This window comes from Papilio xuthus, unplaced genomic scaffold, assembly GCF_000836235.2.
Source record: "Papilio xuthus unplaced genomic scaffold, Pxut_1.1 DF825946.1, whole genome shotgun sequence".
Lineage (NCBI taxonomy): Eukaryota > Metazoa > Arthropoda > Insecta > Lepidoptera > Papilionidae > Papilio > Papilio xuthus.
In genome coordinates this window covers 3098296-3121142 of record NW_013532703.1, presented here as the reverse complement: position 1 = coordinate 3121142, position 22847 = coordinate 3098296, and the positions used below count along the sequence as shown (strand labels likewise).

General features: G+C 37.7%; 12 protein-coding genes across 12 annotated transcripts; 6 read left to right on the top strand and 6 right to left on the bottom strand.

Annotated features, from left to right (window-relative positions):
* Nucleotides 1-872: 872 nt before the first annotated feature.
* Nucleotides 873-1845, bottom strand: LOC106123840 (chorion class CB protein PC404-like). The gene is made up of 3 exons (XM_013320247.1): nt 1795-1845; nt 1248-1719; nt 873-1009 (listed from the first exon to the last, which is right to left on the bottom strand). Exons 1-3 carry the CDS (start codon nt 1843-1845, stop codon nt 873-875), a joined length of 660 nt encoding a protein of 219 aa, XP_013175701.1.
* Nucleotides 1846-3003: 1158 nt separating this feature from the next.
* LOC106123839 (chorion class A protein Ld5-like) lies at nt 3004-3622 on the top strand. Its single transcript, XM_013320246.1, has 2 exons — nt 3004-3054; nt 3203-3622. The coding sequence occupies exons 1-2, from the start codon at nt 3004-3006 to the stop codon at nt 3620-3622; spliced, it is 471 nt and encodes a 156-aa protein (XP_013175700.1).
* A 2105-nt stretch (nt 3623-5727) lies between these two features.
* On the bottom strand, nt 5728-6303 carry LOC106123838 (chorion class CA protein ERA.1-like). Its single transcript, XM_013320245.1, has 2 exons — nt 6253-6303; nt 5728-6147 (listed from the first exon to the last, which is right to left on the bottom strand). The coding sequence occupies exons 1-2, from the start codon at nt 6301-6303 to the stop codon at nt 5728-5730; spliced, it is 471 nt and encodes a 156-aa protein (XP_013175699.1).
* A 1075-nt stretch (nt 6304-7378) lies between these two features.
* Nucleotides 7379-8090, top strand: LOC106123837 (chorion class B protein PC10-like). Its single transcript, XM_013320243.1, has 2 exons — nt 7379-7429; nt 7596-8090. The coding sequence occupies exons 1-2, from the start codon at nt 7379-7381 to the stop codon at nt 8088-8090; spliced, it is 546 nt and encodes a 181-aa protein (XP_013175697.1).
* Nucleotides 8091-10252: 2162 nt separating this feature from the next.
* LOC106123836 (chorion class B protein PC10-like) lies at nt 10253-10862 on the bottom strand. Its single transcript, XM_013320242.1, has 2 exons — nt 10812-10862; nt 10253-10729 (listed from the first exon to the last, which is right to left on the bottom strand). The coding sequence occupies exons 1-2, from the start codon at nt 10860-10862 to the stop codon at nt 10253-10255; spliced, it is 528 nt and encodes a 175-aa protein (XP_013175696.1).
* Nucleotides 10863-11214: 352 nt separating this feature from the next.
* Nucleotides 11215-11822, top strand: LOC106123835 (chorion class A protein L11-like). Its single transcript, XM_013320241.1, has 2 exons — nt 11215-11265; nt 11406-11822. Exons 1-2 carry the CDS (start codon nt 11215-11217, stop codon nt 11820-11822), a joined length of 468 nt encoding a protein of 155 aa, XP_013175695.1.
* A 1671-nt stretch (nt 11823-13493) lies between these two features.
* LOC106123833 (chorion class B protein PC10-like) lies at nt 13494-14168 on the bottom strand. Its single transcript, XM_013320240.1, has 2 exons — nt 14118-14168; nt 13494-13970 (listed from the first exon to the last, which is right to left on the bottom strand). Exons 1-2 carry the CDS (start codon nt 14166-14168, stop codon nt 13494-13496), a joined length of 528 nt encoding a protein of 175 aa, XP_013175694.1.
* A 626-nt stretch (nt 14169-14794) lies between these two features.
* LOC106123832 (chorion class A protein L11-like) lies at nt 14795-15335 on the top strand. Its single transcript, XM_013320239.1, has 2 exons — nt 14795-14845; nt 14943-15335. The coding sequence occupies exons 1-2, from the start codon at nt 14795-14797 to the stop codon at nt 15333-15335; spliced, it is 444 nt and encodes a 147-aa protein (XP_013175693.1).
* Nucleotides 15336-17066: 1731 nt separating this feature from the next.
* Nucleotides 17067-17455, bottom strand: LOC106123831 (chorion class B protein M3A5-like). The gene is made up of 2 exons (XM_013320238.1): nt 17363-17455; nt 17067-17306 (listed from the first exon to the last, which is right to left on the bottom strand). The coding sequence occupies exons 1-2, from the start codon at nt 17453-17455 to the stop codon at nt 17067-17069; spliced, it is 333 nt and encodes a 110-aa protein (XP_013175692.1).
* Nucleotides 17456-18037: 582 nt separating this feature from the next.
* Nucleotides 18038-18606, top strand: LOC106123830 (chorion class A protein L11-like). Its single transcript, XM_013320237.1, has 2 exons — nt 18038-18088; nt 18208-18606. The coding sequence occupies exons 1-2, from the start codon at nt 18038-18040 to the stop codon at nt 18604-18606; spliced, it is 450 nt and encodes a 149-aa protein (XP_013175691.1).
* Nucleotides 18607-20467: 1861 nt separating this feature from the next.
* On the bottom strand, nt 20468-21143 carry LOC106123829 (chorion class B protein PC10-like). Its single transcript, XM_013320236.1, has 2 exons — nt 21093-21143; nt 20468-20944 (listed from the first exon to the last, which is right to left on the bottom strand). Exons 1-2 carry the CDS (start codon nt 21141-21143, stop codon nt 20468-20470), a joined length of 528 nt encoding a protein of 175 aa, XP_013175690.1.
* A 749-nt stretch (nt 21144-21892) lies between these two features.
* On the top strand, nt 21893-22433 carry LOC106123828 (chorion class A protein L11-like). The gene is made up of 2 exons (XM_013320235.1): nt 21893-21943; nt 22041-22433. Exons 1-2 carry the CDS (start codon nt 21893-21895, stop codon nt 22431-22433), a joined length of 444 nt encoding a protein of 147 aa, XP_013175689.1.
* The last annotated feature ends 414 nt before the right edge of the window (nt 22434-22847 follow it).

Below are 22847 nucleotides of genomic sequence, written 5' to 3'. Positions count from 1 at the left end.
CATCTTGTTTATTCAATAGAAAACATAAGTTACATTCACAAATAATAATAATAAAGATGTACTTATATCACAATTTGGAATCAGAACAAATTGTGCGCATCTAAGATTAGACAAATGATAACTTAATTATGATAGATGACACCATAGTAAATAAATTTTTATTTGTTGAAGCAGCCGCATAAATTCTATTTTTAAACATTTTGTATAGATCGCAAGGGATTGAGGTTTCTGACTTTACTAACTATATCATGTTTTTTTTTTTAAAATGTGTTAATAAATATATACTAAAGATGTCATTCAGAAACTACTCACATTGATCTGATCTGACATCTTTGTATTTCGCTTTTAATTTTTAGACGAGGCCTTCAGTATTCGGTAATTTTTTTCGCTCTTTTCTTAATATTAAAAAAAAAACTATAAAACATTTTTCATCAAATTCTTTATAAAACAAAAAAAAAACAAAATTGGTAGGGCTTTCCTGAACTAGTTAAAACTGTGGTGACCGAGAGACAGCGCCTTCTCTTATCTATTACCTAATGTTAATAAGAGTTAGTTACCAAATTATACGTAATGATGAATAGAATCTCTATTTCGGTATATTAAAAATGATATTTAGTGTGTAAGTGTGTTTGTAAATGTGCGCGTTTATGTTTATGTGTGGGTTTTTTTAATCATTTTAAATTTTTCCTTTGTTTTAGTTTTATCTATTTTCCTGAAATGATACTTGAATTTGGAATTTCTGTTATGTTTATTGAGTTCTTTAAGTAGATTTTCAGTACAGTCGTATTCAAGTGCCATTAGCCATTGTGTAATATATTTTTTAAAACCAAAATTATTTAAAGCTCCTTTGGTTTGATTGGTATCACTGCGCACTAGTATTTGGTTGTAAATCCAGGGCACAAGGAAGTTGTAGTTCTTTTGCGCATAGCAGATTTTGGTAAGGGAAATAGGGGAACGAAATTTTCTTTTTGAGGACTGTCGTACCAGTGTGGCTCTGGTCCGATGATACCTTAAAAGGATTGGAATACTAATAGCTTCCTAATAGAGTACACTCCAGTCTCCTTATACAGTGCAGTGGTAGGATATCCGTAGGGAAGACCAATAAGTAGCTAATAAGTAATATCCATAGTCAATTTGTTCATCAATATAAAGACATGTTTAAGTTAAAAAAAGTTTATTACAAAATGTACAACACATTACAACATATCAATAAGGAGTCCCACAACCGCATCCAAAAGGCGCCATACCTCGACCAGCCCAGCCTAAACCTCCGGCCCAATTAGGTCCATAGCCAAAACCAGGTCCGGGCAAGCTGGTTGCAATAGGAGCAATGTCTTCAGCAACAATGCCTACAGCGCCATTACCACAGCCGTAAGATACCGCACCTGCACCGGCGGTTGGTAGAGCTCCTTCCAGTTCCACTGTACCCAAGAATGGCACCTCTCCTCCAACAGCTAAAATACCTTCGATAGCATTATCAGAGGCTATAGACATCCCAACTGGGGGAATAGGTGATGCACTAGATACAGCGAATCCTCTGGGAGCTCCAGCGAGTCCGTTACCTGCCCACCCAGCGCCAAAAGGACTGCCGGCGCAAGGCCCTGCCTCAATTAGTGGGCCTTCAGCTAGACCTGGTCCGGCCCAGCCCAAGCCCTCCCCAGCCCAGCCAGATGGCCAAGCTGTATTGAAGGCGTTGCCCCAACATGCGCCAGTGATAGCCTGGAAAGTAGTTTTTTTTATTTAGAAATAGAAAAAATAAGTACTTTATAAGTCTCCCTGTCTTTGCAATAATACCTGCACGAAGAAGGCGTTAATGGCAAATAAGAATACTGCTTTGGCTGACATGTTTAACTGTCTCTTAATATAACTGGAGTATAAAAATAATACATTTATTTTGCCTTTTTATAGTTCTGTACTTAATCAACAAGTGGACATATTTATTGCGAAAATTATTCTTTTTTACGTTATCGGCAAAGCCATATTGAAAAAATTAAGAAAGCACATTACGCAGATTGCATAGTATCATTACTTCAGTATTATTTAGAATTGTTTAGTATTTTAATTTTTAAATAATTTCTTATGATTTTTACTTCCTGTGAAAAATATTTATGAATACGAATTGTTAGATCATATGTTAATTAAAATATTTGATCCAAAAATTTATTACAAAGTTATTTTTTTTAGCACCAACAAGCTCTAGCTTTTGTTTCACTTTTATTTCTCTTTCCTTTTTGGCTTTCTGTTCTTTATTTAAAATCAATAAGTGTACTAGACATTAAAGTCAGGTAAATTTTAGTGAATTTACAAACTTTTTTTTTATATATCAGAAGGTGGCAAACGAGCGAGCGGCCACCTGAAATCGCTGAAATAGCGAAGTGACCGTTGCCCATATACATACGCAATTGCATATGCGTTGCCTACCTTTAATCGACAGAGGAGAGAATGCACAGAAAGAAAATATTTTCCCTTTCCATGCATCCTCTCATCCGGAAAGTCCACTTCAACTTCCCATCCTTTCCTAATAAGAAAGAGGGTGGGAAGGAAAAGAGGACTATATTAGGCTTCCGGGACGCACACTCATCAGACGAAACGCAGAATAGCTTCCACTTCACGCCTGTCTTCTGTGTGGTAGTGGTATTTCACCGAGCGAGCCGGGCCAATTCGTGCGAAGATGTTAAAGCGGGCTCTACCACTGTTAAAACTTTCTATTATAAATATATTTTCTCATTAAATTCAACGATATAGCAAAGGCCAGAGGGCAACATCAATTCCCAGGAAGAAGAAGAAAGAAATAGAAGAAAAAAAACAGTAACACGATTACCGTGCAAGCTAGAAAATAGATATTTTTTATGTCATAAAATAATATATGATAAAAAAAAATTACACATCATGTACAAATTAATCACTTATGAAACGCTTATTACAGTTTTATTGTTCTGGTATAAATACGACAAACAAAATGTAAGCATACATTCAGTTCTTGACTTGAACATACACACAAACATGTCTTCATTCACCTTCTTATTGCTCTGCTCTGTGGCCTGCTTTATTCAGGTAAAAACATTTTTTCTTTTGACAATTTACTAAAGGAAGTTTTAAGAAAAGAAAACCTATTGCTGTCATCTTGTTCTTATTAATATTTTTATTATTATCTTAAATATAACTTTTAGGTTTGTATTACATTAACTTACGTAATTTTCAGACCACATGCGGCCAGTATTTAGGCGCCTCACCCGGTTTAGGATATGCGCCCGCTCTAGCAGTTGAAGCAGAGGTCCCCTGTGGTCCTGGACTAGCCGCAGAAGTAGCTTACGGTCCAGGCTTGGCCCCCGGTCTTCTCGGCCCAGGACCTTACGGATACGGACTTGCAGGACCGGCTGCATTTGCAGGTCCGGTGCCATACGGTCCGGCCGCTGCATACGGCATGGGCCCTGCTTACGGCGGCGCCGGCGTAGGTGATGTGGCCGTCGCCGGGGAGATGCCGGTCGCAGGCACAACTCTAGTGGCAGGGCAGGTGCCTATCCTTGGCGCTGTGCAGTTCGCTGGTGATGTGCCCGCTGGTGGTGTTGTTACTATAGCCGGAAGATGCGGCTGCGGCTGTGGAGGACCTTACATGTATTAATGTAATCGGACAATTAATGTTATTTTAAATAAATTAAGCATCTATAATTATTTTCATAGTTTTCATTTCTGATATTTTTCATTGATGTTCAACTTAAATATAGAAAACACGTATTCGTATAAGTTATGTTTACAAGAATATTAATTATGATGATGTTCTCCGTGACGTGGTACGTCAATGGCGAGCTTTTCCATCTTCGAGAGTGCAATTGGAGATGAGATGTAAATCCGAACTTAGTATTCAAAGTCCGGTCACACGCAGCACAGTACAAGCGGCCTGAGGAATAGTATGTTTAGGTATAAGAAATCTCCAAGATTTTCTAATTTGACGTTTTATATTCACGTCTTGTTGTAATTTATAAGCGTGTTACAGCCGAATTGGGACTTTCTCGTCTTTGTTTCACAAAATATTCCCAAACACTGATCGGAAACATGCAGATGGCGTTTGATAACGTATCTGTAATTTAGAAACAGACCTCTAGATTTGTGCTTACTTCATTGAGAGTACTTTTAGACATTATTTATTTATTTATTAACTCTTAATGCTATCATAATACATAAAAACAAAAAAAGACAATTAACTAATTTACAAAGCAAGGGCGGCCTTATCGCTACAAGCGATCTCTTCCAGGCAACCCAGTGGGACAGGAAAGAATTACATAGAAAGAGGGATATATAACATATAAATATCAGGATATGTCAAGAATAAATAAATAAGAGCAAGAATTATTAATAATATATATAGATTATTAATTAGAATCCTTTGGCGCGAACGGCGCGCTTTCGTTACAAAGTCAAGTGTCAGCATGATTTGTGAGTGGACATAAACGTCGACATTTTAGTAAGGCTAGGTTTGCTCCAGTTCACCGGCAGTGTCGGATTTTCTTCCTAACAGTACAATACATTTTTGGGCAGCCTGGAGTCAGTCATATGAAAAAGATGCCCGCACCATTTCAGCTGGTCCTTAATGAGCTTAGGTTATTCCAGACATCTTAGTGGTAGAGAGTACGAGTGACGTACGTGACGTGAGTTTAGTCGAGTGACGTACTTGGTTCATTAAGATTTTTAATTGGCTAAAATTTAAAAAAAAATACACCCAGGATCTTATAATTTAAATACCAAACTACCACTAACAGTACTTTAGTACAATATTTTAGAATCGCAAGAGGCAATAGCGATAATGCGCGACAGAGTTAAATTAGTTTTGAAATTAACGCCTCAATCTTCCCTTGTAAAGTGTAAACTTAAAAAGCTAAGATATAAATTTTGAAAAATCTGTATAGATTTGATATATTCCAAATCCCATTAGATTTAGATTAGCAAATTTTTTAAAAGGAAAAAGTAAGATACATTGGAAAAAACCTAATCTCCCATATATGCTACAAGTGTCCCAAAAATATGTGACGCATTCAATTTTTTTCAAAAAGAAAGAAAGAAAGAAAAGTTTTTATTATAGGTAATACAGATTAAACCAAGAAACAATAACTACTACTACTACTCAGCCATGAGACGCCCACTGCTGGGCATAGGCCTCCCCCAAAGATCGCCACGATGACCGATCTTGTGCCACCCGCATCCAGGACGCTCCCGCAACCTTTTAAACAATAACTGACATAATAAAATTGCACATAACTAAGAAATTAAATTAGACTTAAGTTACCATTTATGGGTAATTTGGATAATCTAGTGATGACCACACTAGGCAATGCCTGTATCGTGGGCACCGATATTCATAAAATATATTTGTAACTCTTAACTAACTTCGTATGATTTTATTATCTTCGAGAAAAGTATAAATCAATATTTCAATAAATTCATTATCATCTCTGAGACGTGACTTCGATGTGATAATTATTTATTCCATTGCCCTACATCTGATAATTGACCTTTATCTCACGTTTTATTATTGTAGTAAAAATAATTTGCTAACGAAGCATAATACAACAACAATTTAAAAGAGATTTTTTTTTCATCAAAACCTACTGATCTGATGAAAATTTTTGGCAGTCGTGTAATCAAGGGAATATACAAATAAAATATAAGATATAATTTTATTTTACTTTTTATTACTGGAGAACTTTTTTTATTAAATAAAATATCATTTAACTAATACATATAGGGTCCACCGCATCCGCAACCGCATCTTCCAGCTATAGATACAACGCCTCCAGCTGGAATTTCACCAGCGAACTGCACGGCACCAAGGATAGGCACCTGCCCCGCTACTACAGTGGTGCCAGCGACCGGCATCTCCCCGGCGACGGCCACATCACCTACACCGGCGCCGCCGTACGCAGGTCCCACGCCGTACCCAGCGGCTGGACCGTATGGCACCGGACCCGCAAATGCAGCCGGGCCAGCCAGGCCGTAACCGTAGGGTCCAGGGCCAAGAAGACCGGGGGCTAGGCCTGGACCGTAAGCTACTTCTGCGGCTAGACCAGAACCACAGGGGAGCTCGGCTTCAACTGCTAGAGCGGGCGCATATCCTAAACCAGGTGCGGCACCTAAATACTGGCCGTATGTATTCTGGAACGAAATTAAATTCAATTAAGAAAAAAAAAGTACGAATAATAACATTATACAGTTAACCTTTTTTGTATTATTTGAAAAATAAAACATATAATTGCTTACCTGAATAAAGCAGGCTACAGCGCAGAATAACAAGAAAGTGAATGAAGACATGTTTGGACAATTAACTTAATTACTGAATGTATAGCTCCAATCTAGCAGTTGTATTTATACCTGTTTTAAAATATCAATAAATTGTTACAATATTTCATTACTGAGTAATGCGTTTATATGTTGTCACCATTATCTGTTGCGACTTATGTCACTACTAGCTGTCGCTCGCGACTTCGTCTGCGCTGAATTAAAAAAAACATTGCTAGTAGCCTATATGTTCTTCCAGACTATGTTCTATGGGTATGCCAAATTTCATGAAGATCCGTTCAGTTGTTCTGGAAATACTGTCAAAAAGACATTCATCCATCGAAACATTTGCATTTATAATATAAGTAAGATATGCTTTTCGTTTGACAAGGAACATGATGCTTAGAAAATGGTTGAGACAGAAATAACGTAATTTATTTATGCAAACAATCCAATTTTCCATGATTCATTCTTTTGTTATCTTTCATCAAGATAAAATGATGAATATGATTTTATATGACTATAATTAAGACCCCAGGACATCACGAATGGAAACGAAGAATGCTTAATCTTCTTGTATTTCTCTGAAAGTCATAGTAATTTACCCAGTGAGTTGTTATTTGTCATTGCTTCCTTGTACTTGTATCATTAACTATTAAGGTTAGAAAGAAGTTTATGTATGTAGTTAGCAACTTGGATTCAATTCTAGGGATTGGTGGATCAAACGTTTTTTTGTGTAGTTTAGGATCCAAAAAAAAATTATAACCTTTTCACAGCTTTTTGTAACGTATTTTCAATCAAGGTCAATTGCGTCCATAGTATCAATTCTAAGCAATATATCCAAAAAATGCTTATTAACACACCTCTCTTGTAATATAATTACAAAAACATTACTTTGATATTATTTTCGTTGTTATTATCTGTTTACTACGACGTAATTTTATGCAATTCTTTGCAGTAACATGTTTGTGCATGCATGTGCATGTTTGTAATTGTTTGTAATTTTGATAATTTTTTTCATTTCAGTATAAATAATTCGTGCTTGTGGTCTGACAATCATTCCCACATTAAGAGCTGTTATAACTCCGCATTTTAATAAAAATAAGCAATGACCTCCAAAGCCGTATATCTTTTCTGTGCTCAAGTTTTTCTTGTTCAGGTAATTATCCCGGTAATATTATTATATTATTAAATATTCAATCTTAGATAAGGACATAATTCCAACTTTTCCAAGAACTTAGTCATTGTAAAAAATACGTGTCCTTTACCGATGTAACCGTGAAAGTCATAAAGTTGTTTCAATGTTCTGATTTTTTCTTTTACAGTCAATTTCTGGATTCTGCATAAATGGTGCATGGCCTAATGGTGTCGCTGGAGACCTGGCTTGGGCTGGTCAGGGATACGAAGTTCCATTAATGGCTGCCCCATGTGCAGGACCCGGACCTTTCTTGGGGGCATACGATCTTGCAGCTATCCCTTCATCATACGGTGGTGGATTTGTCATCTCCAGTGCATCACCTGTCCAACCTTACGGTGTATCTTTGATGTCAGAAAACGCAATCGATGGTATCCTAGTGGTTGGTGGTGAGCTACCATTCCTGGGTACCGTTGGTCTGGAAGGTGCTTTACCTACTGCGGGAACTGGTACCATTTCTTATGGCTGCGGTAATGGGAATGTTGGCATGATAAGTGAAGATGTCATGCCTATGGCTGCTGGTATGGGATGGGCTGCCGGTGCCTATGCTCCTATGGCAAACGGTTATGGATATGCTAATTGGGCTAGTCCAGCTGTTGAATACGGTTGTGGTGCCATTTATTAAATAATATAATAATTTAAAAAAATATTAATAAAGTTGTTAATTCTTATATTACTTAATGTATTATTCCATTTGACCATGTTTTTTTTTATATTATAAGGTGGTAAACGTGCTAGGGATCACCTCTATTCGCTAAATTAGCGAAGCGACCGCTACCCATAGGCAGATGCCTTGTCTACCTTTAATCTATGGAGTAGGGGACGCATAGAAAGAGGATATTTTCCTCTTCTAATCGCATCCTCTTCTACGTAATCTACCTCCCAGGATGGAAGGGAAGTGGACTAAACTTAGGACTCCGATACGCAAAATCATTTGACGAAACGTGGATTTACTTTCACTTAACGCCTTTCTTCTGTGTACTTTTATTTTTTTACATGACAGAGTTTATAATATCGTTGTAATAATATTAAAGTAAAATATATTAGTAAACGTTATAATTAATAGAGATTTTGCTTTGTTGTTTACAATACTTCAAAATTCAAGTAGGTACCTATTTTTCTAGTCATACAATTATTACTTTTATTATGTAAAAGTTTTCTGTTTTTCTTTTTGCTTTTGTTTTGTCATATAATTTTGTTAAAAAAGATGTGTTAGCCTTTAAGTGTATTACATGATAAGGTGTTCTTAGATATAAAAATATTCTATTAGATCCTAATCATTCTTGTAATAAGTTGCCTTCCTATTATTTTTGAAACGAAGGATTTGAAGCCTTAAAATGAGTGATCTGTAAGCTTTCAACAATTTTACTCGCATTCTCGCATATTATGGCGCCACTTATGGGCAGTTTTAAAGCTCGTGCTTGATAAAGCCATTCCATTCTATGGACAAAAATGCGGACCCGTGACCTCTATTTATGTCCTAACAAATATTGGTGTATTAAACGGGACGACGAATCGTATTGTGCGTTAAGAAATGAATGAAAATATGCCTCAAGTTGCAGGAACTACCTTAAAATGGCGTATTACGCGAGAAATCGTATTAAATGTCATCGTATTATCGGGGTTCTACTGTATTATGACAAGTACTAATTAATAAGAAAAAAAAATACCTAGAAAGTTTTTTCACAGACAAACACCTTTTTTACATAGCACAAAAATCTTCGTGGATAAAAGCTCGTTATATTTGGATAGAAACAAGGAAATTTTATCTACATTTAAGAAAATAAATAAATAAAATAAAATAGCCTTTTTGCTTCACAACTTCTTTACAATTTAAGATATTTCTACATGCCTATTCACTAAAACTAAATTAATTTATTATAATCAATTTAAATTGTATTTAAATAATCGGCAACTTGTTGTTTGTATTGAAAAGCTTGTCGATTGAAAAAGGCCTCCTCTAAAGATTTCCAAGTATTCCTGTCTATTGCTAAGCGAATCCATAAAGGTCTAGTTATTTTCTTAAAATCATATTCCCATCTTTTGTTTTGGCTGCCTCTATTTCTTTTGCTATCTCTTGGATACCAATCCGTTACTAACTTATTCCATTTTTCGTTGTTTCCTCTAAGCATGTCCCGTCCAGCGCCAATTTAGCTGTCTGTAGACTGTGTTTGCATTTTTAAACTTTGTTTCCTTTTTTATTCCCGTAATTTCACTCTATCTCTTCTTTTTACTCCTAAAATACCTCTTTCATTTTGACAAACTTTTAATTTACTTTCCAGTACGTCTGTTAACGCCCATGTCTGGGATACATATAGTAGACATGGCATATCTTTATTCTTTATTATTTCCCTAAGAGACCAAAACCGTTTCCATGTATTTGTTATTCTTCGCTATATTTCTTTACAGATAGACGGACGGACCACAAAGTGATCCTATAAGGGTCCGTTTTTTTCCTATGAGGTACGGAACCCAAAAAAAGCTAAAAAAAGGTAATTATTGTGGTTTATAACTGTTGACGCTAAAAACTGAGATTATAATAAATTGAGTAATGCGATAGTAAGTATAGCTTAACAGCTTAACCAAGGAATCAAGACAACACTCTTGAGTTTATTTTAATTATGCTTTATGGCATAGAAAATTTAAGAAACTTTTTAATTTATATTGAAAATATAATATAATAGCTTTCTATGGTTTGTTTTGTGTTAATTTTAATTAATAAATGAAAAAAAATGTTTTGCGTTCAAAATTGTATATTTTCAGATGACGTTGGAAAAGAAATATTTCTTAGTAGATTCCGCAACCACATCCACCGAGGGCACGTCCAGCGATAGCGGGACCGTAACCGATTCCGGCAGCGAGACCGGGTCCGTAGCCCAAACCAGCGGCAGCGGGGTAGCCCCAAGCGGGAGCAGCGATGTCTTCGCTCACCATGCCAACGGCACCGTTGCCGCAGCCATAGGAGACAGCACCAGCGCCAGCGGTAGGCAGAGCACCCTCCAGACCGACGGTACCCAGGAAAGGAAGCTCACCGCCGACGGCTAAGATACCTCCGATCTCGTTCTCAGAGAGAACGGACAAACCGACGGGTGGGATGGGGGAAGCACTGGAGGTGGGGAATCCACCACCGCTGGATGTTGGGACGGCAGCGAGACCGCATCCGCATCCGGCTCCATAACCAGCCCAGTTTGCGGCGCCGAAGGGAGCTGCGGCCATCAAAGGGGCTTCGTAACCCAAACCAGCGCCGCAGTATGCAGAGATAGTCTAAATCAATGAGAGTACATAAATTAGATTTTAATTTGTTACACAAAAACATGGTTTAATTCAATTATTTTGCTTCACTCACCTGGACCAAGAGAGCTTGGGCGCAGAAAAGAACGATAGTTTTGGCAGACATGTTGATTGTGCTTGTGAGAAACAAGTGTAAATACCAATGAGATTTTTTGGTATTTATAGTGCTAGACGCACACCTATTGAAATTATGAATATTGTGCAAACCATCGTAACGTTTTTTCTATATTTTAGTGTACGTGTTCATCGCTTTTATGCGATAAAACACAAAATAGGCATTAATGTAAGTCTTGTTGTATTAAAAAAAATATTTTGTTGACAAAATTGTGGCCCAACAGATCACTGTCTCACGTTTTCTGGTGTATGTTGAAATTGTTTTAATTATTTAGAGAATACTTAACATATAAAAGGCACTCTTACTATTGACGAATCATTCAGTCGAAACACAAATCTGCAACATGTCTCCCTTCGCCTTCTTGCTCCTCTGCATTCAAGCTTGCTTGATCCAGGTAAGTTGGAAATTAAATTTTTCATTCAAAAGAACTTATAACCATAACTGAAATTTCCTATTTGCCTTAGATGCATAATTTGATGAATGTTTACGGAAAAAATCACTGAAGGAGTATTAAAATAATTTGTAATTTTACAGAATGTATACAGCGAGTGCCTCGGAGCCGGCCTCGGTCTGGGCTACGCAGGTGGTTGGGCTGGTGAATACGGACTCGGCTATGGACCCGGTTTAGCCACCGAATTCGGATACGGACCCGGACTTGGACTCGGCTACGGAGCCGGTCTTGGACTTGGATACGGACTTGCTGGGCCTGCTGCCATCGCTGGCCCCGCTGCCATCGCCGGCCCAGCTTACGGAGGCATCGGCGTCGGCGACATTGCCGTCGCTGGCGAGATGGGAGTCGCCGGTACCACCGTTGTTGCTGGACAGGTGCCGATTTTGGGTGCCGTCAGATTCGGTGGTGATGTGCCAGCTGGTGGTGTCGTCTCCATTGCAGGAAACTGTGCTGGCGGCTGCGGCTGCAACGGCGCTTACAACGGCGGTTACCTGTACTGAAAACAAGCTATGACTATTTGAACATTTCTAAAATAAAAGCGTCAAATCATTACGATAAAGCTATAATTTAATTTAACATACCTATTTATCATATGACCAAAATATATTGCACACACATTTATTATGGAATTGCTGGGTGCTTTAGGTTTGACTACATTTTTTCTGTGGTTTCCACTTTTAAACTACTTGTATAACATCACATAGTCATCCCTTTTATTCTATTAGGAAATACAAAGGCAACAGTATATTTAAAAGAAAAAAATATTACGTTAGTTGAATATGACGGTTACACAGCAAAACTGACAAAGAATAATTTTAAATAAGAATTTTTTGTTACATATGTCGAAAGAATTAATTATACCAAAGAAAATATCTAACACATCATGAATTTGAAAACAAATTTATGTATCGGCAATAATCTTTTAAAATTACATTGTTACCTGTTTAAAAATAATTTATTCGGTATTACGAGACTAGTTATTGCAAGCTAATCACGAGTATTTAATAATAAACTTATTACAACTGTTTAGAAAGTTCAATTTAGTCTTCGTCTGTGTTATGATGCATTAAAGATTACATGTAAAGAAAAGGCGATTTTACTGAACTAGAAAGTTAATAATGAAATACAGCTTTTAGCCATCGACACTATTATCTGGAGTTTTATATTTGATCGAGAATTCTTTAAAGATATGAAAATCGTGTTGCTTGTACCTAATTTATTGTACCTTGATAATTAAAATTTAAAAAAAAATATTAATACACATTAAACATAGTGTGAACGGGTCCTTACTCTTGAATTGTAATTATGAACACGCGCAATGTTTCGATGAATGGTGTTCTCTTTCTAACTACCCAAATTGCTTGTCACTTTTTTGTTTATTTGTAAGGTGTATCATATTGTAAAAATAAAAATGTATGGTATGGAAGAATGGAGCATTCTGCTACAGGTATTATATACTTAAAAGGATGCTCCAACAACTGATGTATATTTATATGTGTTTTTTAGTTTAAATAAATTATTATTATTATGATTAATTTATAATTAAATTGACTGAGCCCTTATGACCAAAAAGATTTTTCGAATAATATTAATCGTCTCTTTTTTTTAACTGTACAAAAGCAAAGTACGTGGCGTCGGCCTGCCGATGCCAGCGCCACAGAACCGAGCAATCGTGGCAATCGAGATTCGACTGACAACATCATTATTAAGTTCCTCTTTTAAAAATATATTTAATTTTTGTACTTAATTGAATTTATTATTTTTTCTCACGTAGTCACTATCGAATTAAGAATCATACTTCTATAGTCAAGCGACACCCCTATAGCCGGACACAAGCTTGTCGTAAATCCGCTTCACCAACCACTAACAAAACATCAAACTATAATAGTTGTTGATTTTATTTGTGTGTCACAACCATAAACTGTCCTTACATTGTGAACAGTGAGACTACGTCTTCATATTAAGGATGGCTAATATAAATTATCCAAAGAGCATAGAGATTCTTTGAAACGCTACGTTTACTGCAGCAATGCTCGGAACATAACTCATAGTCGCGTAACGCTGAGGGGCACGCCAAACCGTATTTTATTTCCATGTAAAGAAAAAAATAAAAATAAATGTTTTGCGTTCAAAATTGTTTATTTCAGATGACGTTATTAAAGAGACATTTCTTAGTAGATTCCGCAACCACATCCACCGAAGGCACGTCCAGCGATAGCGGGACCGTAGCCGATTCCGGCAGCGAGACCAGGTCCGTAGCCCAAACCAGCGGCAGCGGGGTAGCCCCAAGCGGGACCGGCGATGTCTTCGCTCACCATGCCCACGGCACCGTTGCCACAGCCATAGGAGACGGCACCAGCGCCAGCGGTAGGCAGAGCACCCTCCAGACCGACGGTACCCAGGAAAGGAAGCTCACCGCCGACAGCTAAGATGCCTCCGATCTCGTTCTCGGACAGAACGGACAGACCGACGGGTGGAATGGGAGAAGCGCTGGAGGTGGGGAATCCACCACCGCTGGATGTTGGGACGGCGGCCAGACCGCATCCGCATCCGGCTCCGTAACCAGCCCAGTTTGCAGCGCCGAAGGGAGCTGCGGCCATCAAAGGAGCTTCGTAACCCAAACCAGCGCCGCAGTATGCGGAGATGGACTGTAAAGGAATTTAATTTTCATCAATTCATTGCCATTGTCAGAAAATTTTATTTCCTCGACATTTACGGGAAATTAAGTGATCATCTGCTTCTTTTTTGCTTGTCTTTTTAAGCTTAAATTCGAAAAAGTCGAAATTGTAACTTACGTGAGCCAAAAAGGCCTGTAGGCAGAAGAGAAGGACGGTCTTAGCTGACATGTTGATGTATGTATGATACTGTACTGAGGTTAACGTAAAGTTAGGGTATATTTATATGAATAAATATGCCTAAATAGTTAAATTAAGAAATTGATTTAAATACTAACATATAATACGTGACTACATTTCAAATAAAAAATATGTATAAAATGATTAGGAAACATTCCGAAGGATATTGTGTTTGATGTTGAAATTATATAAATCTGTGAGGGACGTGTTGTTTTTGGATTTGATAACAAAAGTAAAAAATGCAATAGGTTTTTGTGTTTTCCTTGTTAGTGATAAAAATTTCTTAGAAAATAAAAATAATGTTAATCAGACCAAACTAAACTTTAAAATAGCTACGTTTCGCCTTATACCTATTTTAAAGTCAAAACCAAAATCCTTTTACTGATGGCGCAATAATACATTTTCTATTAAACCCTTCGTATTTTATAACTTTAACTCGTTTTTGTCAAATTAGCAGTTTTAAAGTCTATTTATTTTAATTACTTTTGACGTCAAGTACACGACTATACTTTTATTACGAAATTGTGTTGTCCGCCGGATAAATGTAAATATATAAATAGTTTGGATCCTACTGCAGAATCATTCTCGATCACACAGTCGGAAAACAAACATTCAACATGTCTCCTTTCGCCTTCTTGTTGCTCTGCATCCAAGCTTGCTTGATCCAGGTAAATATGCATTCTTAAGCATTTGTAAAATTGAAATATTTTTATTGATTTTTAGAGGAAGTGTTCAATTATTTGACATTAATTTTAATCGTTTTAGAATGCGTACAGCGCATGCCTTGGAGCCGGACTCGGTCTGGGTTTCGCTGACGGATGGGCCGGTGAATGCGGCCGCGGCTATGGTTTAGCCACCGAATTCGGATACGGACCCGGACTTGGTCTTGGCTACGAAACTGGACTTGGACTTGGCTACGGACTCGCTGGCCCTGCTGCCATCGCTGGTCCGGCTTACGGAGGCACTGGTGTCGGTGACATTGCTGTCGCTGGCGAGATGGGCGTTGCCGGTACCACCCTCGTCGCTGGACAGGTGCCAATCCTGGGTGCCGTCAGATTCGGAGGTGAGGTGCCAGCTGGCGGTGTCGTCTCCATCGCTGGCAACTGCGCTGGTGGATGCGGCTGCAATGGCGCTTACAACGGCGGTTACCTGTACTGAAAACGAACTATGACTATTTGAATCTGTCAAAAATAAAAGCAACGAACCATTACGATCAAGTTCTTCTTTCAATTATCTTAGTTCACCCAAAGCGAGTCACGTAGAAATAAAGTAACAAGGGAAAAGTGAATAACATTTTGATATTGCAAAATTTAAACTGTTATTTTAAATCCCAGAAATTATTACACTCAAAAGAAAGTAATTTGTCACTATTATTCTATGCGACCGGTAATGCTACATATCAAAACAAATCGTAAGTAGTTCAAATATAACGAAATAAATTGGATTTATGTCCTCAAAGCAATAGTAGGGTTGTTAGAAAACCGTGGTTTTTCAGTTTGATTTGTGCACAGTTTGAGAACGACATCATTATTCGATCTTTTCATTATTTTGTTTAATTTTAAGCGAACTAAAGATTTACAATTGGCTCTGGGGTTTCAAGAGCGTCGGTGTCTCAGGGGTTTCAATACTTGACTTGTAATCTACAGGTCCTGGGTTCGAATCCCGTCATGTACCAATGTGTTTTTCGATTTCCGATTTACATATGTACATTTATCCGAAGTTCTTACGATGAAGGAAAACATCGTGATGCAAACTGACATATCTGCGAAGTAATTCAAATATATGAAGTCAACCAACCCGCACTGGGCCAGCGTGGTTACCTAAGGCCTAGTCACCTTTAACTTAGGGTAGGCTCCGAGAACCTCAGTGGGGACGTGTGGTGAGCTGATGATGACGAAAGATTAAAATATTATTCAGGGGTAGATGGAAGTTCATCTTTGCGCTTACAACTATCTATTACGTAAGAATGGCATTGTATTCTTCGAAAGTGAAAGAGACTTGGAAAGAAAGCTGATCTTATCACAAAGCATCTTGGCTAGGAAGAGAATCGTAGCGGTATGTTATTTTTATGAGTGTTCTTTAATTGAAACAATTAAAATATTGTAACAGAATGATAAATAAATTAAATAAAAAAAAACGTTTTTACTGTCAGTATATTCATAAGTGAAAGTAACAAAAAATTTTAAAAATACAAATTTTTCGTCAAAATGATGTAATCGAGCTCAAACTTCATGAGTTGATGTCTTTCAGTTGCAAAATTCCTGTAACCACCTTCCAGCTTCATCATCAGGTTAGCACTATGTCAAAATAATATTACATTACCACGAGTGGAACCATCACTAACCAGGAAGTGGATCATATTTTATTTGCAGGATTTGATAACAAATTTTGGGACAGGTGAAACAAAGTAAAAGCATGTTACAAAAGATGCAACTTTATTTTCTGTCAAACCGAGACAATAATGTTGAAATTGATATATTTTAAAAAATGTTCGTTAAGTAAGTAACACGAAGGTTGACTCTTATCCTACTTACAAATGATATACTCGTAATGATAAAAATTTCTGTTTTCTCGTAACTTCGGAATGGCTAAATGAATCAGTATGATATTTGGGTAATTTTATTGAACTAAGATATTAATTTTCATTTCTCGCGGAGAGAGACACGAGCGACTAAGTATGTGTATAATTATATCATATTAATTTTCTATAGTAAAATTCGATTTTTTTTACAAGTTCGTGCGGTTTTTATTATGTTGTAAAAAAGACAATTAAATAGTATATTACGTCTTTATTAATAATATTTTCGTAGCATTTACATTTGTAATAAAAAAAAATATTTCGAATTAAAAATCGTATATTTTCAGGTGACGTTGTAAATTAGACATTTCTTAGTAGATTCCGCAACCACATCCACCGAAGGCACGTCCAGCGATAGCAGGACCGTAGCCGATTCCGGCAGCGAGACCGGGTCCGTAGCCCAAACCAGCGGCAGCGGGGTAGCCCCAAGCGGGAGCAGCGATGTCTTCGCTCACCATGCCAACGGCACCGTTGCCGCAGCCGTAGGAGACGGCACCAGCACCAGCGGTAGGCAGAGCACCCTCCAGACCGACGGTACCCAGGAAAGGAAGCTCACCGCCGACGGCTAAGATGCCTCCGATCTCGTTCTCAGACAGAACGGACAAACCGACGGGTGGGATGGGGGAAGCACTGGAGGTGGGGAATCCACCACCGCTGGATGTTGGGACGGCAGCGAGACCGCATCCGCATCCGGCTCCATAACCAGCCCAGTTTGCGGCGCCGAAGGGAGCTGCGGCCATCAAAGGAGCTTCGTAACCCAAACCAGCGCCGCAGTATGCAGAGATAGTCTAAATCAATTAGAGGACATAAATTAGATTTTATTTGTTAAACCAAAAGGTTTAATTCAATTATTTTAGTTTACTCACCTGGACCAAGAGAGCTTGGGCGCAGAAAAGGACGAAAGTTTTGGCAGACATGTTGATTGTGCTTGTGAGAAACAAGTGTAAACATCAATGAGATCGTTTGGTATTTATAGTGCTGGAAGAGTTATGTGTAAGCACACCTTTTGAAATCATAAACATTGTGCAAACCCATGTAAGTTTTTTTTTTCAATATTCCTGTCTATTTTCAACGCCTTAATGCGATAAAACACAATACAGGCGTTAATGTACTATATGAGTCTTCCACTATTGAATAGAAAAATTATGTTGTCACACATTGGATCACTTCCTCACGTTTTCTTATGTATGTCGAAATTGTTTTAAACAGTAAGAGAATGGTTAACATATATAAAGACACTTTTTTATTGACGAACCATTCAAACGAAAAACAAATACGCAACATGTCTCCCTTCGCCTTCTTGCTCCTCTGCATTCAAGCTTGCTTGATCCAGGTAAGTTAAAAAATGAAAATTGTCATTGGACATATTTATTACAACTATTTATTGAGTTCTCTGTTAAACATAGATGAATAATTTGGTATACAAGTTATTTTTTTTTTGTAAATTCACAGAATGTATACAGCGAGTGCCTCGGAGCAGGCCTTGGTCTGGGCTACGCAGGTGGTTGGGCTGGTGAATACGGACTCGGCTATGGACCCGGTTTAGCCACCGAATTCGGTTACGGACCCGGACTTGGACTCGGCTATGGAGCTGGTCTTGGACTTGGCTACGGACTCGCTGGCCCCGCTGCCATCGCTGGCCCGGCTTACGGAGGCACTGGCGTCGGCGACATAGCCGTCGCTGGCGAGATGGGCGTCGCCGGTACCACCGTCGTTGCTGGACAGGTGCCGATTTTGGGTGCTGTCAGATTCGGTGGTGATGTGCCAGCTGGTGGTGTCGTCTCCATTGCAGGAAACTGCGCTGGTGGCTGCGGCTGCAATGGCGCTTACAACGGCGCTTACCTGTACTAAAAACTAACTACGACTAATTGAATATTTCTATAATAAAAACGGCAAATCATTACGCTAAAGCTCTAATTTCTTTTAACATTTCTTTCGCATGATAGCATGTTTAGTTAATAATTATAATAATATTGGAAAAATCTGAAACCTGTGGGTTCGATATACCAAAATTTACTGTATCGATGTGTAAGTACTTGGAGAGTTCTCTTTTTTACAGTCAAAGTTTTTAACTCATTGAAGATTTTAATATAATTTTATACTTAACACGACGTTTTTTACGTTTGACTATACGTAACAAAGAAAAAGATTTTTACTCGAATGTCATTAATGTATATCAAATCTTCTAACTAAGTCAATGATGCTGATGCCTTACAAAAAAATTTATACAAGGAATAATAAGTTCAGTCATAGTTGTCTAAGTTTTTTCACTTTAAGAATAAACAGAATACGATCGTGGGTATTTTCGACGGTGGCATAAATTGAAGCCCAGTTTCTGTAGAGATACATGATACGTCTTTTTTCACCAAAAATAGCAAGTTCCTTAATTTTGAGCCAAAGGAGCACATTATTATACACTATGACATAGCAGAGTCATACACCACTCGTCAAAAACATATTAGGTATTTGAAACAGAAAAATTTAGAAATTTTTGACGATTTTTCGTCTAGTATTGGTAAAATGATTATATAACATAATTTTAAAGAATTCAGAAAACGTATCTGGGATAAGTGTTACAGTCGATTAAAACCTCAATGAATGCTTTGAAATTACCCATTTTTATACCCCCACGTTCAAGGAAAGAAAATTACTTGGTATATGCTCCAATAAGAAATTTAAGTACTGTAACGTTTTAATCTTTATATATATATAATTCTTCTGTGAGTGTGTATGTCACTGAACTTCTCTCAAAAGACTGGACCGATTTTGATGAAATTTTTTGTGTGTTCAAGGGGATCTGGGAATGGTTTAGATTCACAATTTTCATCAAATATTAACTTCATATTAATTTATTCAAATTAAAGACGTGTAGACAGGACAACGTCTGTCGGGTCCGCTAGTTGTATTGTATTTCTTTAAACGATAAAACTTAAAAGGTTTTCCAGATGTTATAACAATTTAGTTTATGTCGTTTAAATTCAAAATAAAATTGCAATTACTTCTTTTGCTATGCAGTCAATAAATGGTGGTATTCCATCCATTGAAGCCTTTATTAGTTGATTATTTTCTAAGATTAGCTTATTATGCATGTGGTGTATGTATGTCAATTACTTTGTGATGACCTAGTCTAAATAATTTATTTTTTATTTTTATTTTTAAATGGCTTACTAGAATTTGAAGACTGAGGTGTTATTTGATTCGTATTCTTCCCTAGTCGTTTCTTCGTTCTTCGTTTAATTTTCATGGTTCTTTCATAGTGTATATTACATCGCCCAAAACAAATTTCTAATTTTATTTCTTACGTCCATTGTATATATAGTAGAAGTTAAATGTTAAAATTTGTCTTGTGTATATTCTAAAAGGTAATATATAATAGATGATCAGTTCTAACATCATTTTATAACAAAAGGGGGCAAACGAGCAACGGGAACACCGAGGTGTTCAACGACGCCCATGGACATCAGCAATACCAGAGGGACCGCAGATGCGTGGTGATAAGCTCGCTTCGTAGTTAATAACCGACTTCAAAAAGAAGAAGGTTATCAATTTGTCTGTATTTTCTTATTTGTGTACATAACATCGCTCGTGGTGTTCCGGTTTTGATTTTTTTTTATCGAAAGATGGTGTTTGCAATTTTAAAGAAAAGAAAAAAAAGAAATGTTTTGCGTTCAAAATTGTATATTTTCAGATGACGTTGTGAAAGAAATATTTCTTAGTAGATTCCGCAACCACATCCACCGAAGGCACGTCCAGCGATAGCGGGACCGTACCCGATTCCGGCAGCGAGACCAGGTCCGTAGCCCAAACCAGCGGCAGCGGGGTAACCCCAAGCGGGAGCAGCGATGTCTTCGCTTACCATGCCCACGGCACCGTTGCCGCAGCCGTAGGAGACGGCACCAGCACCAGCGGTAGGCAGAGCACCCTCCAGACCGACGGTACCCAAGAAAGGAAGCTCACCACCGACAGCTAAGATGCCTCCGATCTCGTTCTCAGACAGAACGGACAAACCGACGGGTGGGATGGGGGAAGCACTGGAGGTGGGGAATCCACCACCGCTGGATGTTGGGACGGCGGCCAGACCGCATCCACATCCGGCTCCGTAACCAGCCCAGTTTGCGGCGCCGAAGGGAGCTGCGGCCATCAAAGGAGCTTCGTAACCCAAACCAGCACCGCAGTATGCGGAGATGGACTGTAAAGGAATTGCAGTTTTCATCAATTCTTTGTCATTGTTAGAAAATTGTATTTCGTCGTCAATTGCTGGAAATTGAATGGTCACCCGCTTCTTTTTTGGTTGTCTTTTTAGGCTTAAATTCGAAAAAGTCAAAATTGTTACTTACGTGGGCCAAAAAGGCCTGAAGGCAGACGAGAAGGACGGTCTTAGCGGACATATTGGTGAATGTATGTTACTGTACTGAGGTTAACATAAAGTTAGGGTATATTTATATGAAAAACGATGAAGCTGAATATTAAAAAAAAATTAAGAAATTATTTAAAACACTAACATAAAATACGTGACTATTCTAATAGAAATAAATTAAGAAATATTAATCGAGGCATATTGTGTTATTGTTTCCTTTTGAATATATATCAATCGGTATGGGACGTGTTGTTTTTGGGTTTGATAACAAAAGTTAAAAAAAAAAAGTTTTTTGGCAAGTTTTACTTCTTATTATCATAAAAATAATTGATGAAATCGACCTATAATTATGCGTACTACAAAAATATTCACCAAAAAAGACGTAATTACATATCATTCTAATTATAAAGATATATGAGAGAAATATAAGACAAGCCAGCTATAATAAGGTGTTTTAAATTATAAAAAAATAAAAAGTAAAATTTGATTTGGAGAAAAAATATTCAAAAGTGGCTACATTATGCTTTTTATCTCTTTTAAAATAAACACTATCGTTTTCTTATGTTCGGTTACAAAATTTTACCGTTAAACCCTATTTAATTGAGTAGGTGTGTCCAAATTAGCATATTTAAAATGTACTACTTACTTTTGTCATCAAGTACATGACTATATTTTTATTACGAAATTGTATTGTCCGCTGGATAAATGTAAATATATAAATAGCTTGCTTCCTACTACAGAATCATTCTCGATCACACAGTCGGAAAACAAACATTCAACATGTCTCCTTTCGCCTTCTTGTTGCTCTGCATCCAAGCTTGCTTGATCCAGGTAAATATGCTTTGTTAAGCATTTGTAAAATTGAAATATTTTTATTAATTTTTAGAGGAACTGTTCAATTATTTGACATTAATTTTAATCGTTTTAGAATGCGTACAGCGCATGCCTTGGAGCCGGACTCGGTCTTGGCTTCGCTGACGGATGGGCCGGTGAATGCGGCCGCGGCTATGGTTTAGCCACCGAATTCGGATACGGACCCGGACTTGGTCTTGGCTACGAAACTGGACTTGGACTTGGCTACGGACTCGCTGGCCCTGCTGCCATCGCTGGCCCAGCTTACGGAGGCACTGGTGTCGGTGACATTGCTGTCGCTGGCGAGATGGGAGTTGCCGGTACCACCCTCGTCGCTGGACAGGTACCTATCCTTGGTGCCGTCAGATTCGGAGGTGAGGTGCCAGCTGGCGGTGTCGTTTCCATCGCTGGTAACTGCGCTGGTGGATGCGGCTGCAACGGCGCTTACAACGGCGGTTACCTGTACTGAAAACAAACTATGAATATTTGAATCTGTCAGAAATAAAAGCGGTAATCATAACGATCAATCTCTTCTTTTATTTAACGTCTTGATCACACGTTAAAAACATATCACAAAGAAATTAAATAATAATGGAAAAGTTCTCTTTAGGTTTGACTATAGGAATACTTATTGATGAATAATAAATTTATTATGAGACTACCATTTTTTACATAGCAAAATAATGAGAATTTTACTGTCATTTTAAATTCCAAAAATGATTACACAAAAAATAAACTATGATAATTTTATTCGCGATAGGTAATGCTAAATATCAAAATAAATCTCAAGTGATTCAAATATAACGAAATAATTCTAACTTACATACGTGTCGGTGCAGTCAATACCCATAAAGAACACCGAGCACTGGCAGGACGCCCTTTT